Source organism: Coturnix japonica, chromosome 2 (genome assembly GCF_001577835.2).
Source record: "Coturnix japonica isolate 7356 chromosome 2, Coturnix japonica 2.1, whole genome shotgun sequence".
NCBI classification, from domain to species: domain Eukaryota; kingdom Metazoa; phylum Chordata; class Aves; order Galliformes; family Phasianidae; genus Coturnix; species Coturnix japonica.
The window spans coordinates 75816925-75834019 of NC_029517.1; the positions used below are offsets into that span (position 1 = coordinate 75816925).

The following is a 17095-nucleotide window of genomic DNA, read 5'->3' on the forward strand; positions in this document are numbered from 1 at the left end:
ACAATATATGGGTTCAGGAAACATAAGCAGAGGATGGGGAGGGGAGTTTGATAATCATTAATGCACACAGATGTAGAAGGGGCATGATCTGATTGAAAACTGTCAAAGTGTTATACCTACTGCCCTACTGCACTCTAGCACAATTGACACATAGTATAACTGGAGAGAACTTAGCAATTAAGATTTTTTTCTCTCCTCCTCCTTCCGTCCATTTCTCAGCTTTGACCACTTATTTATTTATTTATTTATTTAGGCTCTTTCTTCTTAAAAACTTGTTCTGTGAAAAGTCAGAGAGTAGGCAGTTCCATTCATGTCAACACTGTGCCAGCCAGGCTGCAGGCATGCAGCCATAAACCCAGTGAAGGGTTTAGCAGTGCTAAAGCAGCAGCTCTAGTCACCTTAAGGATATTCTTCAAAGTGCTCCAAGTTAAGTGCATGTGTTATCGTGTGGTTGTGCCTTAGCCATTTTTCTTCCTGATGAAAGACTCTGTATAAGCATAAGTAGACAGCATAACTCACCCTAGTTTTTGAAAGGGAGCTAAAAAAGTCCCCCAAAGACAACAGAACGTGCTCTTACTGAGCTCTAATGTAAACTGTGATAAAAAAAATCCAAAATAGGGGCTTTACTTGGCAAAAAAGCACCATATTCTTGCCATAAAACCTGGCAATACCATTAAGTTCAGATCAGTTGAAACAAATTTGTGTGAAGAAACAGTGATACCCATAAGGATACTGCAAACCTTAATGTAAGAAAATTCCCATCTGGCGATCAGCTTATGAACCAAAGGAAGTGTAGAAATTTGCTGGCAAACTCTTCAAAACAATTCTGTGTATTGAAAAGACATTAGTGGAGAGGTTGTATTTTGCTTGATTCTGTTCCTTTACATCTGGTATGAAATCTTGGTACCACTGAGTTCAGCGTCAAAACCTGACTTAATTTTAGGGAGAAGATTTCACCTCAGATGAGGTTATATCTCACATAGAGTTTTGCATCTGGCTTTGTTCTGACTTGTTTTACAGTGAGCTGATTGTTCTGATGACAAATGCGCAAAAAGACAACGAGCACTTCCTGCCCTGTGCCTGAATCCCATGTTGTCTTGTGCCATGATCTCACAATGCAGGTGAGACTGCACCGAATGTGTTCAAGCTGATGCAGGCATTTTCTACAGTAAGAGAATGCCTTCTTGACATGCTGAGAAATGCAGCCTGTCATTTCAGCAGCCGTCTTCCCCAAGGGTTTGGCAAGAATCACAGGGTGCTTGAGCAAATCAGTTAGCTGAGAGTAGTCAGCTTTACTTCCTTGACAGTGAAGCCCAGCTTTCCAAATTTAGAGATTTCCTAAATGAGAGAGAAATGCTCTCTGTTCTGTGAGTAAGCTCTGGGGCAGCCTGCCCTCTTCAGCTTTGTCTCAAGGTGTTGCATGACACCTTAGAGCCAGCATGAATTATTCACCTTTCCACCAGGTCTTGCAGCAAACCACGGCTGCAGCTCATTAGATTTCAGATTCGCTTTTTAGCAGCAAGGAATGCACTTGTAACTTTTCCTTGTTTCTCTCCCATGGTGCTGCAGAAGAGCGAGAGGTTGCTGACTTTCGGAGAACAAGTGGAGGTCTCTCCTTTTTTCCTCTGTGGGAGTGATTGTAATTTGAGAGAGATGATCCTATTCACTTCCTTTAAGAAGCCAAGAAGGATCCTTTGAGAAGAAATAAAAAGGCATGTTTTGCACAACAAAGACTCAGCATAAATTGACATATTTTCCAGAAAGTCTCTCCATGTTAAGACAGATTGGTTTGCAGCATTTCAGGCAATTGTATCTACCATTTTATTATGAAGAGACTGTTCACTATGTAGGAGACAGAAGAGCATCTAAAGGAAGCATGTAGCAGTAGGCAGGAAAGAATTCGGGAGCAAGCAACAGATCCAGCAGTGTGTGAGGAATGTGTTTAGGTGTGTTGCCATTACTTTGGAATGTCCTCAAGTGTTCTTGAAAATCGTGAGAATTAAGCACAGAACGGGATACTGCTTCTGAGTGGAAGTTGAGGGGTTCAAATACACAGGCAGCATTTCTCTTTCATGACTCTGGTACTGTATGCTTAACACCAGGGAGTCTCTGCAGGAGTGTAAGGGTTTGTGGAAGTGTTTGTCCAGGAGTTCAGGGTTGCCTTTGGATGTCTGCAGGAAAACTACCTAACAGATGCTTTGCTAGTTTGCATCTCAGCCAGAATTTTTTAAAGAAATTGTGAGTGGTAATAAGTAATTCTGTTCCTGCAAAGGAAAGTTACTTTTTTTTGATTTGTTTTGGTGAGAGGAGTTGGTGTTTGCTGAAGGTAAGAGTTTTGTTCCTCACACTTTGGGCAACATGTAAATGTCAATGCAGTCAGAGCAGCTGTCCTGACTTTTGCACTGTCACCTTCTGGTTCTCTGAACAGGGAGAGCGCCAGGAACACCAGAGTCAGGTAGGTGCAGATTCAGTCTCAGCCTGTGAGTAGACTCACTTAAAGTACGTTCTGCATTCCCAAATAGGGGATGTTCAATGATCACATTCAGCTTCAGCTAGCCCTTGGGAGGGCTAAGTGAGGTTTCTCTGCATGAAAGCTGACAGGAGGTCGGGGTGGGTGCTTGATAAGGGGAAGTGAGGAGGTTCATGCTTCCCTCAGCAAGGGAAGAGTCTCAAAACCTTTGTGATCTCTCATCTCTTGTGCTCTTTTCCCCCTCCTACATGTTGCTGGGTGGTAAAAATCATGTTTTGAGAGGTGGAAGCCAGCATCCTCTGGTCAAATGACAACAGGAATACTGGTTAGCCCTCTGGCTCCCACCAAAGTCCAACTTGTGTAGCAGAACTGAAATGGAAGCTGCCACGATCAGGTTTCATTAGTAAGACACAACTGTTCTTCATTTATATTACTAAATCCTCAGTCAGAACATGGTAGAAATGTGCTGTAGCTGATCACATACTAGCTGATGTTTCAAAAAAATGAGTCCTGAAACTGGACAGGCCATTTCAGATGTTTCCAGGTTTCCCTGAAATGCTGGAAATATGTCTTCAGAATCTATGTGATTTCCTCTAAGGGCCATGATTTTAGTTACTCTAGTCTTCTCACTTCAAAATATAATAACAAACCATCCCAACTTTTGACATATACCAAGGGAAAAAATCCTTCTTTCTTTTTAAAATCGTAGTTTAGATGAAGCAGCTTTTCCCATAGATAATACAATCTAAGAAGAGGATTACATTTTGCAGAATAGGAAGGGCAAAATATACAAAGAAAAGATACCGTAAGTGTCAGCAGGCAAAACGGAAATGGACTTAGAGTTACAGGGAGTGCATAATTAAATTTTTTTATTTTTTTTTTCCCTAGAAACATTTTAGTAAATCCCTGACATGACCTAATGTCTGTACTTGTCAACTTTTAGTGCTGGATAAACATATGACTTCACCCAAAGTGGCAGTCAGGTAAATTGGGCAGGCTCTGTTTTTGTGCTGCTGGAGATGCTCAGAACTTCTCACTGTGGAGTTGTGTGAGTTTTCTTGCATTTGGGACACCCCTCAATGCAGCCCTGCAGAGGTACTCTGGCATGGTGCTGAAGTGTTGTGGGGTGCTCTCGGTGTCCATAGCAGAACTGGGAATTATTCTGCCGCAGACATAGCAGAGAGATGTGGAACAGGACTGTGCTTGGCCTCTGCACCAGTGAGTGAGTTCCCCCTTTTGTCAGCCTGGTCGCTGGGGCTCCCCTGAGCAGTAGAAAGGGAGTCACAGCAGCTCCAAGCCCTGTCCTTGGGGGAGGTGCAGCAGTGGGAATGACTCTGGGTCTGCTGCCACAGAGACAAAGCAAGCATGCGTTCCTTTTGAGTGCGGTGTGTGGGATGAATTCCCTTGTCCACAGGCACATTTCTTCTGATGCATCTCTGTCTGTTGAAGCAATGCAATTAAGCTTCTCTGGTACAACCTCTCCCAATTGCATTTTGCTTTTAACTCCATTGTCTGATTTATTTCAGATAGTCATTTCTCAGCATGCTGCTTCAGTTTTTCTGTCTGTTGTAGTACTGTTTACACATCTCTGAGGATATATTGTTTTGGTTTAAGGTATTCTCTTCCCAGCCTTTTCTTCCTCAGATATTTTTTCTTGTTTTAATAAAAAATAAATAAATCAGGAATGCTTTGGAAAGGCTCGGTGGGCCTTTTGATCTGACACTTCACATATGGGCATGTAATTATTTATTAAAGATTTCTCGATGTCCCTTTCCATTTAAGCTATAAAAAGAGAATATTAAAATTGGTAAATACATATTCATGCAAATGCTGTGGGCCAAATGCTCAGACAGACTTGAGTGACTGCAGCGGGAAAGGAGAATTCGACCTCTAAGTTGCAGTGGTGTTGACACACATTTTAGGTATCTGTTCTGTTTGTATTAAAAGTATTTCTGAGGAGTCACTGGAGATACTCAGAACTGCGCACCTTGCTTGTTTTTGCAGATCCACCTCACCTCTTTCCAGCGTTCCACCCTCCTGTACCAATTGATGCGCGACATCACGAGGGACGCTACCATTATGAACCATCTCCCATTCCTCCTCTGCATGTGTGAGTATTCAGTATTTCCACCCTGCTTCAGCTTCCTGTGCTACCTTGAAGAATGGGCAAGTATACGAATCTTTGCAATGCTTAAAACTGTGCATCCGGAGCACTTTGCCAGTCTAGCTGAAGAGTGAGATTTACTTTTAGAAGGCATCAAGGTTATCTGTTCATGAAACAAAATCAGGCTTGTGCCTGAGGAATTCTTTTCCAATAGGTGGCTGGCAAATGTTACCTGTATATTTTGCTGACATTTATTCTGAGTGCTGTCGTTCTATAAATACTAAATTAAAAAGTGCCAAATGCTGCAAAATACGGCCAGATAAAACATGTATTCTGTCTGAATTAGGCTTGGGACTTTTCATGCTAAAATTCCCTCTTGTGCCAAAGATTCCTTTCCCAGTGAATGCTATGAAACATAATTAAATTTTTAGTAAATTTTCATAGTCCCTGTTGTATGCATGCACAGGCAATCGGTTGATTGATGGGATTGTCACCCAAACAAAATGGCAAATGTGATAGAGCACATGGTTTACACAAAGATAAAAGAAATGAATACCAGTGATAACATGCATTAGAAAAAGATGGTAGTGGTGAAATCCTTTAGAAATAAATATTACCTTACTCTATATGGGGATACAAATATAAGCATTGTAGTATAAAACAGTTGTGTCCAAAAACTTGCTATATGCCATTAAAAAATGAAGCCTAAAATCAGGGCTTAGTACTTCACTAAGAGGCTTGGTATATACATTTAATCATATCTACTAATCACTCCTCATACTGAGAAAATAAAAGAAGAAAAGCACAAGTAATACTTTGAAGAATAATGTGAGTTGTTTAGATGGCAGATTGCTTTGCTATGGCTATTAGTTACAGCTGTGTAATTACATATATGCAGAAGAAAAATGAAGTTGTTTTAAAATAAGTCCTCCTCTGTGAGCAGAATTAATTGATATTAACAATCCTAACTACATGCCGAAGTGCACACACAATATTTTACTAACAGTTTTTTTGGATCAGTCTTCTATTACTGAATTGTAATTTTAGAACAGATTTGCCTGGAGGTAAGTAATAAATCTGTGTTGCAGTCTTCTTGGGCATTAGCAGAAAAGTGGGTATTTATAGAAGGGGAAAGAGCAGAAACCTGTGATTTATTCCTTATTTCCTCTGATGCATCAGTATCTACCACACAGTTAACCACATCATAAATATACTTAAATGCATGTTTAATTTTGGTGCTAAAAACCATTGTAAGCTGAAGATGGCAGACTCATAGAGTCATTATGGTCATCCTAGATATTGCAGTGCACATGAACATTTTGACTCGATGTTTTTGGGCATTTTCCAAAGCAGAAAGAAAGTGGCTGGGAGCTCAGGAAATGATGTTGATTTTTCTGAAGCTGATAGGAAATTTGTTTTCAGTGAGACCAAGCAGTTCCTGGGGTGCTGTGAACGAATCTATCAGTTCCCTGGCTTGCCCAAAGAAAGGCAGCAGGGTTGAGTGTTGTGAACTGATGAACTAAACCAAAAGTGGATCCCTGATGTATTTTAACTTGAATTGTCATAGGGACTTAGAACAAAATCTGGGCACCATCTGTGCACTGTTGCTGAGTCTTCTGTATCCTATGCTGTGTGGGGCTCTGTCTGGTTGTGCTCACTGCACAGAGCTGCAGCCCTGTAGTGTGAAGTGTACATGGTCTTGTGGATGGTTTCATCGTTCTGTCTTCTTTGGGCAATGATGAAAACCTGGGGCTAAGCATCCTATTATGACAAAGTACCAGGATTCCTTAAGATGTTAAAGTTGCCCACTAGCGGCCTCCTTTCCCTCTGAAATCAGCACTGTCCTGAACACATCCAGTGCTGCCTCAGAGCTGAGACTTTGACAGGCCCTGCAGAGGCTTGTAGGGGGCAGGGAAATCTTGGCACATTGTGTTATGGCTGTAGGCAGTTGCTTTACATGCTCTGGTATCAACCCAAGCTTTAAGCTAAGAATCTCCTTGATATTGGCTATTTATTTTACTGTAAACTCCTGATAATTCTTCTAGCCATTTAGTTTGTATCACTGTTGAAATTATGAGCTGTAATAGATCTTGGAGTCATTGTGTTCAGTACAGTTAAAGGCAAACAGTCAATTAGGCAGCTTAAAATAACTCTATTGGATTCTAAGAGCTTCTTTATAAGTAGGTTCATCATACTTCTGCAGGTTTTGGGAATAAACTTTAATTTTTGTGTGTGATAGGCACCAACAGTTTTCTCGCAGGTTTTACAGGCCCTCACGTAAGTATCTCTCAGGAATGTTAGATCTGGGACCGTTTGGTATGTTTTGGACTGCTGTCTTAATACCATTAAAAAAGAAAAATTAAAAAGAAGCGGATAGGAGAAGTTATTTGAGAATTTTGAGAGAAAATAGCTAGAACACCAGTCAGGATGCAGGTGTTTACCTGCTTTATCAATGACTTCATTGTATGTGTGGTTTTTCCCTGCAGCTTCATAGTACGCTCAAATATGAAAAAAAAAAAAAAAAATTTTTTTAAATATTAAAAAATAAAATAAAAAAATTGGCGACTATCCAAGCTCCTAGAAATGTGTTCCAGAACATGTCAAGCCTTAGTAGTATTAGGTAGTAGTAATGCAAGTGCAGAAAAATGTGGAGGGTGCCTTGTCCACCTGACGCCTATAACGTGCACAATATTTTGAACGGCGGCAATGTGAAAAAGAATAGGGCTTTTATGTACTTTCAGCTCCAAAGATAAACGTTTGTATGTATGATTATATGTATTTATATATATGATACGTAATTTAATTGCTGATGGACAGAACTGTTGTATCCCAAATTTCACCCTGGAGCCAAATTTTATAACCGAGTTATAAACCCGTAAAGTAGAGGTTTATGTTTATGATGGAATTGCTGACAGATGCTTATGTATACTAGGACTAGCAGTCATTGCTGTAATTGTGCTATCGTATCCTATCATTAAAGATTTCAATTGAAAGAGGTTTATAAATTGCTCTTCTTCTTAGATAAACCACCCTATATTAAGGCATCAACGATATGGTGGAGAATTAAATTAAAATCTCATAAAATGAAATATGTTCTGTATTAGCTGTTTGACACTTAATTTGCCTCTGAATGAGTAAAGGAAATCACAAATTAACCTGCCTTTGTTTTTCCAACCATGGCTTATTAGGTGTTAGAACAACTGCAATTACAGCCCAATAATAAGCCCCAACCCTTATGAATATGTACTGAAATGTGTCACTTTGTGTTACCCAGACCTGTTTGTTAGCACTGTTTAGTTATTCTGGAATTTCCACAGCATATCTTCAGTTTATACTTCAGGGAAGATGTATGAAACTTCAGACGTTACTGAGTGAGCAGCAACATATAAACGCGATAATTTGAGCTGGAGCGGTTTTGTTGTTGTTGTTTTGTTGTTTTTTTTTGTGTTTGTTTTTTTTTTTTAATTCAAAGCATGAATTTTAGTATTTTTATATTTTATATATTTCCAGTAAATCATAATTCAGTTTAACTACTTTTCACTGAACTAACAAGTTAAATTACTAGTTAAATACCATATGATTAAAACATACTAGAAGCATGTCTTTAATAATCTTATTGCTTTTTTTGTTTTCCCTCTGTTGCTTTAGTCTAGCTTTTACCTAATTTTCAAAAGGGCTGAAGCAGGGGACAAGTGCAAGGCGACAATGAATGGCTCCAGGGTGCCGGTCTGTGTGCAGTTTGTCTAATGGAATATCCTAAGAGGATAATACAGAGTTCTGAGTTGAACATGTTACAGGATACACCTCGTATTCCAAAATGTTCATCCATTTAGTCTTCATCTTTCTTTCTCTCTCCATCCCATCTTCTGTTACCCATGGACTGTGAGTAAGGGAGAGCTAGGAGGTAAACCCAAGTGAAGGCATGCTTATGTTATCCACATGCCTAATGCCAGAGCAGTTTGCAATTGCGAGAGGAATCTGCAAGACAAAGCTGCTGTCTTGCAGCTTCCTTGAATCAACAGTGCTCCAGGCTCATTTTTTCTAGTGGCTGATTGAGGCTTGTGGGGATCTGAGTTTGGCAGCCATAGGCTCTGAAATTATGCACATGCAGATAATTACCTAACACTAATCCCTCAAACAAATATTTTCAACTGCGTGAATGCACCAGTACTAAAGCAAAGCATGTGTTCTGTTTGCGGTGAGCTTTCAAGTTCATAAAAAGGGAGTTTGATTCTTGGTTATGTTATTCCATATCTAATTTATACAGACATCAGTTACATAAGGGTGAAAAAGAAAGGAAAGGCAGGCCTAGGTGCTCAGCTTTTATCACCCCCTGAGTTTGGACCACGCAGTACAGTGGGAGATAGGCAAATATGAAAAGATTAAAGGATTGGCCTTGTAAAATATCCTTAATTATGAGAGAAACTGCTTGCCATGCAGTTGATAGGATGTTTAGGTTTTCCCAGCCCTATCACCGATTCCTTGATTTTTCCATTAAACTTTCATTCCTAAGCTCATACTCCTTTTAAAAATGTTAGTGTTTTAACCTCTTAAATCTTGTACCTGCTGCTTTACATCCCTGTGTCTGTAAACTGGGGGTTTGGCAAGGAACACCCCAGATTATCAAGCATTCCTTGATCATTTTGCAGTGGGAAGGAGAGCCCCACCCAGTGTGAAAAAGTTCACTACTTGGATTGTCCTTAATTACTTTAAAGCTTGGAAGAAGCTCTGTGCTTTAGCCAGGAGCCTCAGAAGAAGGAAGGCTGTGAACGTGAAAAGATAGCTATAGTTACAAGCCTTCCAAAATCACCTGTGAAAATATTTTCTATAAACAGGGAGAAATCTTGTGTTCAATGGGAAGCCCCGCAAGAAGCCTGACCCGGAAATGGGGAATGTGCAGCAGCGATAGAAGCAGCTGCAAATTGCCAGGGGGCATTTTTATAGTGAGTGTCTGAGAAGTAAGCAGTGTGGTTCAGCGACTTGTTACGCTTATTTGGTTGTTAGTTTCATGCCACGAGTATGCATCTTGTAGGCTCTGTAGGCAGCATATACGCCTCTTGGTGGCAGAGTGGTGTGCCAATAGGAATTCACAGAAGTGAAATACTGGGGTTGGATGCCCACACATAACCTTCAGTTGTGAGGTGTTTTTTCACAAGTTAGGGAGAAGGGGGCCTGAATCTAAGCCAGAACTGTGATTTCTCATGCAGGATATAACATTGCCTCATTTAAAACAGTGAATCAGTGTTTTGTTCAGCTGTTGCTACTTTTTTAGTAATATTTACTGTAAGACTTGCAGATCATAAATTCTCCTTTGCAAGCACACTTTCAGAGCAACTTCAGTAACAGATCGTGTTTTTAGAAGGTACCTGAATCTGGGGAAAGTTGAAAACAAATTATTCTGTACATCATGGCATATACTGAACTTCAGAAAAGGATAGGTATTCTGGCTATGTTTGTGATACTGAGAGACAACTGAAAGAAAAAATGTGCATGCAGGGAAATAAGGAAGTATTTTTGAATGTAGCTGTTTTACATCAATTCTGTTACACTGCTGCTACTGTTTCTCCTTTAAAAATCTGAGATTTCTGCAAACTCAGTGGGACTCTTAGTTTTTTTGTGCATTTCCTTTCGTCCTACTAGAAGAGAGACAGTATCAAGAAAAGAGTATCTTATATAAAAAATCTTTTTTGTCGGCAAGTAAATTCTACATCAAATAAGGGTTCACTGCTAAAAACTACCTCTGTTTTTAGTGAGCACATATCCATGGAAGTCAACAGAATTGCCTCTAACTGAACCAGATTAAATTCGATTCACATCATTCATCGTTTTCTGTTGTGGATATTACTTTGGGACTTAATCATTTTCTTTGGAGTAGCTAATTGTAATACCAATGAACTAAAGATTTTTAAAGGAGAAATGGTGGCAGCAGATAAATATGTTAACAGAGGGTCTTCATTCTTACACAGTGAGCTTGTTTTTGGCCTGGTTGGGGAACTTAAAGCAATTGAAATAAGATATCTTCGTTTTGTTAAAAATTGTTTTGTTGAAACTTTCACCCAATTTTCTATTCCTCTTTTATGATAAGAAGAAGAAGCAAACCCGGGACTCATCTTTCTCTGTGTTTTTTTTCCTGTAATCATTGGAAGCTTCCAGAGGCAGTCCAGTGGTGACAGCAGCCCTAGAAAGCAATGCGCATAAGCAGGATTTACCTTGCATTCCAGCCTGCCCCAGAGATGCTAGAGAAGTAGTGGTCCCCAGCCTCTTTGAGAAAGGCATGCTTTTGCCAGCAGGCTGCTGAGTGATCACCATTCGCAATACAGTCCTTGGTAGCAGCAGGACATCTCGTAGGTGTGATCACAGAATCACGGAATGACCCAGGTTGGAAGGGACCTTAGGATCATGTAGTTCCAACTCCTAGTTCCTAGTTCCTAGCAGGGCCACCAAACATACACATTTACTAGATCAGGTTGCCCAGGGCCCTGTCCAACCTGGTCATGAACACCTCCAAGGATGGGGCATCCACAACCTCCCTGGGCAGCCTGTTCCAGGACCTAACCACTCTCCTAGTAAAGAACTTCCCCCTAACATCCAACCTAAATCTTCCTTCTTTTAACTTAAAACCATTTCCCCGTGTCCTGCTATTGTCAGCCTTTCAAAGAGTTTACTCCCCTCCTGGGAGTAAGTTCCCTTCAGGTATTGAAAGGCTGCAATGAGGTCACCCCTCAACCTTCTCTTCTCCAGGCTGAACAAACCCAACTCCCTCAGTCTGTCCTCATAGGGGAGGTGCTCCAGCCCCCTGATCATTTTCATGGCCCTCCTCTGGACCGTTTCCAAAATCTCCATGTCTTTTTTGTACTGAGGGCTCCACACCTGGACACAGTACTCCAGATGGGGCCTCACAAGAGCAGAGCAGAGAGGGACAATCGCCTCCCTATCCCTGCTGACCACCCCTCTCCTGATGGAGCCCAGGATCCCATTTGCTTTCCGGGCTGCCAGAGCGCACTGCTGGCTCATGTTGAATCTTTCATCCATCAGGACCCCCAGGTCCTTCTCTGCCGAGCTGCTCTCAAGGACCACTCCTCCCAGCCTGTACAGGTGCCTTGGGTTCTTCCGGTCCAAATGATGTAAAGGGGAAAGAGAAAGGAAGGCCTTTGGTGGTCATTGTGTGAAGTCCACTTGTGAGGCAGGTTGGCACAAATTCATCTGGTGAGATCTAAATCCAACAAAAGGGATTCTTAAAGTGATCTGCATGGATTATGGTGTTAAAGAGCAACAGCTTCTGGCTTTATCAGCATTGAGGTATTATCACTGGACAGCACTGCCACTTAGATGATTTACTCCATCTGGGCTTGTAACAGTACTTAGACAAATTCCTGTCTGCCAGTGAGAAGTGGTTCCCTAAGGCAGACTTTCAAGCCAGCCTAAGTTAAGAGCTCATGGAAGCAAAGTGAATGGCTGCAAAAGTCTTGCCTCAGGACACCTCCGTGTGTGTAACATTTTACTTCAGTCTGAGGAGTAAGTAGGCCTGCCTTGGAGCCTTAGGATTCTCGCTGTGTGCAGATGTAAGTACAAGCACGTGTATTTGTGTGCATGCTTATGCACTGTTTTTATATAATAAGGTGGATATATTTTCTTGAATGTATCACAGACTTAACCTGAGTTAATTCTGATTTTTTCACTAAAGCTAATAGAAGGACCTACACAGTCTTAGGAAAATGGAAAATTAGAGGGAAAACGTGAGCAAAACAAGTAGGAAAAAAATTTATGCACAAAAACACGGAGAACGTATAAATTGATGGGTCATTAACTCGATGTTTAACTAAAAATACATAGAGTAGCTGCAGTGCTAGAGTTATGCTTCTTGAAATTTCTATTATCTTGTTCTATTATCTACTGCAAAGTATGCAAGCTCTAAATATAGTGCACATTCAGAGGCTCTGAGCCTGTGGTTTCTTGGACAAAATTCCTGTGTTCTTTGTGTTGTAGTCAGCAGTATTAGTCGAGTGAGCAGATATTGACTGTGGTATTCTTGTGCAGTGAACCAGAAGCAAGCCAACTCTATAGAGGCTGCTGTCAAACTTGTTGCAGTGGCCTGTGAGGTACTGGACTGTGACAGACTCCTTTTTTTTTTTTTTTTTTTTCGGTACAATTCTTCCACTCATGTTAAATCTTGGTTCAGAGAGAACTGAAAAGTTACAGTCTTAGCATTCTTTCTTTCTTTTGCTTTCTTTTTTAAGTGTAGTGGTGAAATTTCTGTGTTGTGAATTAGAAATCCCTAAAGTGGGAGTAGGCATTAACTGGAAGAAATGTGAGCAATGTGTACATCTGCAGTGTAGAAACACAGAGCATCTTCATCATACTCTCACACAATCTTTCCTTGACTTAGTCCTCCTCCAACAAAGGCATTACTTCCTATAATGTTTGTTAGAATATGGATTGAATTTAGCTCAGTTTTTTTCCAAAAGGAGGACAAAACAGACGTTAGATACCACCTTGTTTCTGGTTTTACCACACTTCACTCAATTCAGTATATTATTTATATGTATGGATATGTCTAAATTGGTTTTTGTATTTGCAACAGAAAGCAGAGGACTGAGCTTTTCTTGGATGTGCTTCTGAGATGTAGGAGACTAACTAGCTGCCTCTTGACTGTTCTCTACTATGTAATGCAGAAAAAAAATCCCACCCAAAGGATTGGGCACTGTGAGTGTTTTATATGTGTACCTCAGGGTGGACTGGGTCCACATCTATAACTGATTTTATCAGTTAATGGAGGAAGTGATTTGATATGTTAGACAGGTTGATTTTTGCTTTTAGGATGTTTTACATGACCAAAGGACTTGGGACCATCTTTTAGAAGATGCTTTTCATGGAAGCTGGGCTCTGTGAACTTGCCTTGTTTTTAAGACAAGGCAAGAAGATATTGCTTAGTCCCTTCCAGCATTGAATCTGTAGATCTGATCATCATAGTATCATAGTATCATAGTCTCGTGCGGGTTGGAAGGGACCTTAGAGATCATCGAGTCCAACCCCCTGGGATTTGAGCCTCTGTGTAGCAGAGCGGCACTTCTACCACTTGCGCCACAGGGGGGATTCGAACCCATGGCCTCCGTTGTTGCAACGCAGCATTCCTACCACTTGCGCCACCGGGGCACACAATAGGTTACAATTGCATTTGCAGTTATTTTTGTAGGGGTGTTGGTAAGGTTTTGGAGACACCGCAAAGGTTAGACACAGGTAAAACATCCTGAAGAAATGTGCCAGGAATGTTCCTTCTGAAGGAACAAACTGAACTGTCTACTCCAAAGTGTTATTTATTAGATGTTGTGACCACTGGTGTTCAGTTTATCAACAGAAATGTAGGGAGTATTTCATGTGGGAGATTTTCTAAACAGATCAGATTCAAGTGGTTATCTCTTTACAGATAAATATCTTTCTGTCCTGTATCCGTTGAAATTCTGCCTCGAGTTTTCATGGCTTTTTATCTGGCCTGTGTAAAAAAAAGATTTATGGTCTACTCCAGTTTATAGAGGCCACCAACACAAATAGCCCAATTTAACAACACTGTAGACAGATTTGGCAGGAAGGGCAGGAGCTGAATGACCAGAGGCAATCAGGTGTTCTCTTCTTCACAGTGGAAGATCACTATCAGTGTACATCATCTAGACAGTACCAAGAAAGCTTGCATAGCTGGCCTCTCCCTTGGCTTGCTGTACTCCTTCCAAGGACACCAGATTTTTCTAGGAACTGTATTTCTACTCCCGTGATTAGACTGAATTGCAAAGATACAGAGATGACAAATGTGTAGGTTACCCTTCTGATGTAGGTGTGCCCTGAGTGGTGAGTTTGTTCCTTTTGGAATTTTCATCTGTATCCATAGATAGCTGTTTAAGAAACAAAATGGGTTGCTCCAAAGGTAATGCCTCCTATTTATTTGCATGGAAACTAGAACAGATACAGAGAGCATGTTAACATCAGCTTAACCCTGCTGCTCTGGTGGATGTTTACACTAATCTTTTGCTTGCATGGTATTTGCAGTGGTGCTCAGAGAGAGAATTTGAATAACTGATAAAAGCTTCTCACACAGAGCTGAGAAGCAACTGTGTTTTCAGAGGATGCTTCCTTAACTTGCACTTAGTTACAGCTTATATGTGTACCATACACCCGGTACTGCCACTGAGGCACAATAATGAGGACAACTCTCAGAATTATTTATTTTTCCCCAAAGTAAGTGTCATGTGTTGGTCTGGAGTGCTTTTATATGAATTTCTGAAAGTACACTGTGTATTTCATACAGACAGTAATTTCTATAAATCTCTGTAATTGCAAGTAGTGCTGGTAACGGGAGAAATTCCTGCTGGTATCTTCTGTGTTCAGTAATAGGCATTAGTCCTTGTGAACTGTAACTGTAGTAACTGTTTACTATCACTAGTACAGAGGTGAAAAGCAAACTCAGCCATACCTCAACAGAAATGATTGATGTTGAACCTTCAGATCACTGTTTCTGATAGGACTGTAGTATTTAAAGTTAAAATTTTAGTCACGTGTTCCCTTCACAACCAAATTTAGGTAACAAGAGCAATGTCAAAGGCAGTCAGTTGCTGAATTTGTCTTTTGTTATTACCAACTTGCTGTTGCCTTAGCAGTTAAGATCGTATTTTAGCATATATGATTAGAATTGGGGAAAAAAGCTTTCTCCATTTTTCGTTCCCCAAATCTCTTTTTTCTAATATTGTGGACATGAAACAAATTGGTCATGAAACAAAAGCAGAGGGTTTGGGTTTGCTTTATTTTTGGATTTAGAAAGAGATACTGAAAGGAGTATTCACTTGAGGTAACATGAGAGGCTTTTCAGGTACTTCACCAGGCGGAAGAATGCGTCCTTTTGCTACTGCCTTAGCGGAAGGAGTGAGGGGAAGAAAGGAAACTCAGATTTGCTGAAACAATAGTAAGTGTGACATTCTCAAGTGCTGGGTTTCAAGAGTTTTTTTAAAAAACCCTCAAGAGAGGGTTTATTAAAAATCATCAGTGAAGGAATTAAATGAAGAGAAAGGTACTTAACATAGTTAAGTACTATAAGCATAGATCTCTAAAAATTTCAATACGATAAATTATGAGAGTAATAACCCATTAGCTAAAAAGACCGTTTTTAAGAGAACGGAGTATATGTGAAATTCAAATATCACTTTTCGAAATTTAGTTCATTGTCACACATTGCACCCATCATGAGTGCTAGGAAGAAAAGTGAGGTCTTCTTTCTGGTCAGATAGTCCCCTGGCACACACAGCGATCTGTCAGAGGGGATCCTAAGGAGCCATGCAGTTTTTCCTCAGTGGATATTGGTGCATGTGGGCAGGAATGCTGTTTGCACGCAGGCTGCATTGTTTTCTGATCTGTGAACAGAAGTAAGATAAATCAGGAGGAGCTGCTGAAACCCATTCAGCGCTCTTTTTATCTCTGTACCATTTGGATCATTTTCTTCTTTTTTCAGTCATGCACATGTGTGCATTCTCCTTTGTATGTTGTTACAACATCAAGGATTTTTTTTTTAAAGAACTTCAGGCATTTTCAGAGTGCATTTCATTTCATTTTTAACCAGTGTACCGTTCTCCTGTGTGTTTGCTTAGATAGAGGTCTTCACTGATAAGGTTTTTGTTGTATGCACCCACTGAAGTTTTAGTGTACTCAAGCATTAGAAAAGCCACTGTTCGAGCGTCTTTGTTTTCTTTGTTGAGCTGTTTATTTTGCTTTCTTCCCACACAGTTCCCTGGCCTTGCTCTGACAACTGCTTTTCTGCATGAATTACATTCCTCCTGGCCGCAAGTCTCCTAATTCTTCCAGTCGATTTGATTCCTGCCTGTGTGATTAGTCCTGTGCTCCAACACACAGTTGGTCTTTGCCAAGCAGACTACTTGATAAGTGCTTTTAACATGAAGACCAAACTACATTTTTTAACCTCATTAGTGTGTAGGGCAATGCTTCATTCTGACTTAATAACTTGGCCACTATTGAATCATCACTTGCTCTAAAATAGGTTATAAAAAGGTTACCTAAGTTGTCTGGTTTTCTTTTTGTATGACTCTGCTTTTGCAGGATAACAGTCTCTTGCAGCACATGTCCAGTTTTAGCATATAAGACCATTTTGGAAAGGAATTCCGTCAATTCTCTTCAGTTAGATTTGTGATGCTGAGAAATTTTTTGGATTTGAACATCTCAAAAAGATTCTTGGCATCTTTTTGGAAGCAGTGAATGCATGTAACGCAACCTGTAGAAAATGTGATGTGGAGAAGAACGGGCTTTTAGAGCTCCTGATTAAATTCTTGTATTTGTTTCAGCTTTAGAGTTACAAAAGTCTCATCTTACCAGTTTGAACACTTCTCACTGAAACACTGGATTTACAGCAAGGCAGTCTGCATTGGTTTGCTTTGTCTCACAGTCAATTTTTGACTGAACATGTTGTCACTGAAATTTAGATTTCAGTTGCAATTGCCTGTAAACTTGAATGAAAAAGATATTCTGAG

At 40.3% G+C, this 17095-nt stretch overlaps 1 protein-coding gene across 5 annotated transcripts in view; it reads left to right on the plus strand.

The window, feature by feature from the left end:
• The window catches only part of GLI3 (GLI family zinc finger 3), a 197900-nt gene that overhangs the window by 103580 nt on the left and 77225 nt on the right, over positions 1–17095 (plus strand). For all 5 annotated transcript variants that reach the window (XM_015854996.2, XM_015855000.2, XM_015854997.2 and 2 more), the window contains one exon: positions 4475–4580. In XM_015854996.2, coding sequence (XP_015710482.1) covers positions 4475–4580 — 106 coding nt within the window. The remainder of the gene's footprint in view (positions 1–4474; positions 4581–17095) is intronic.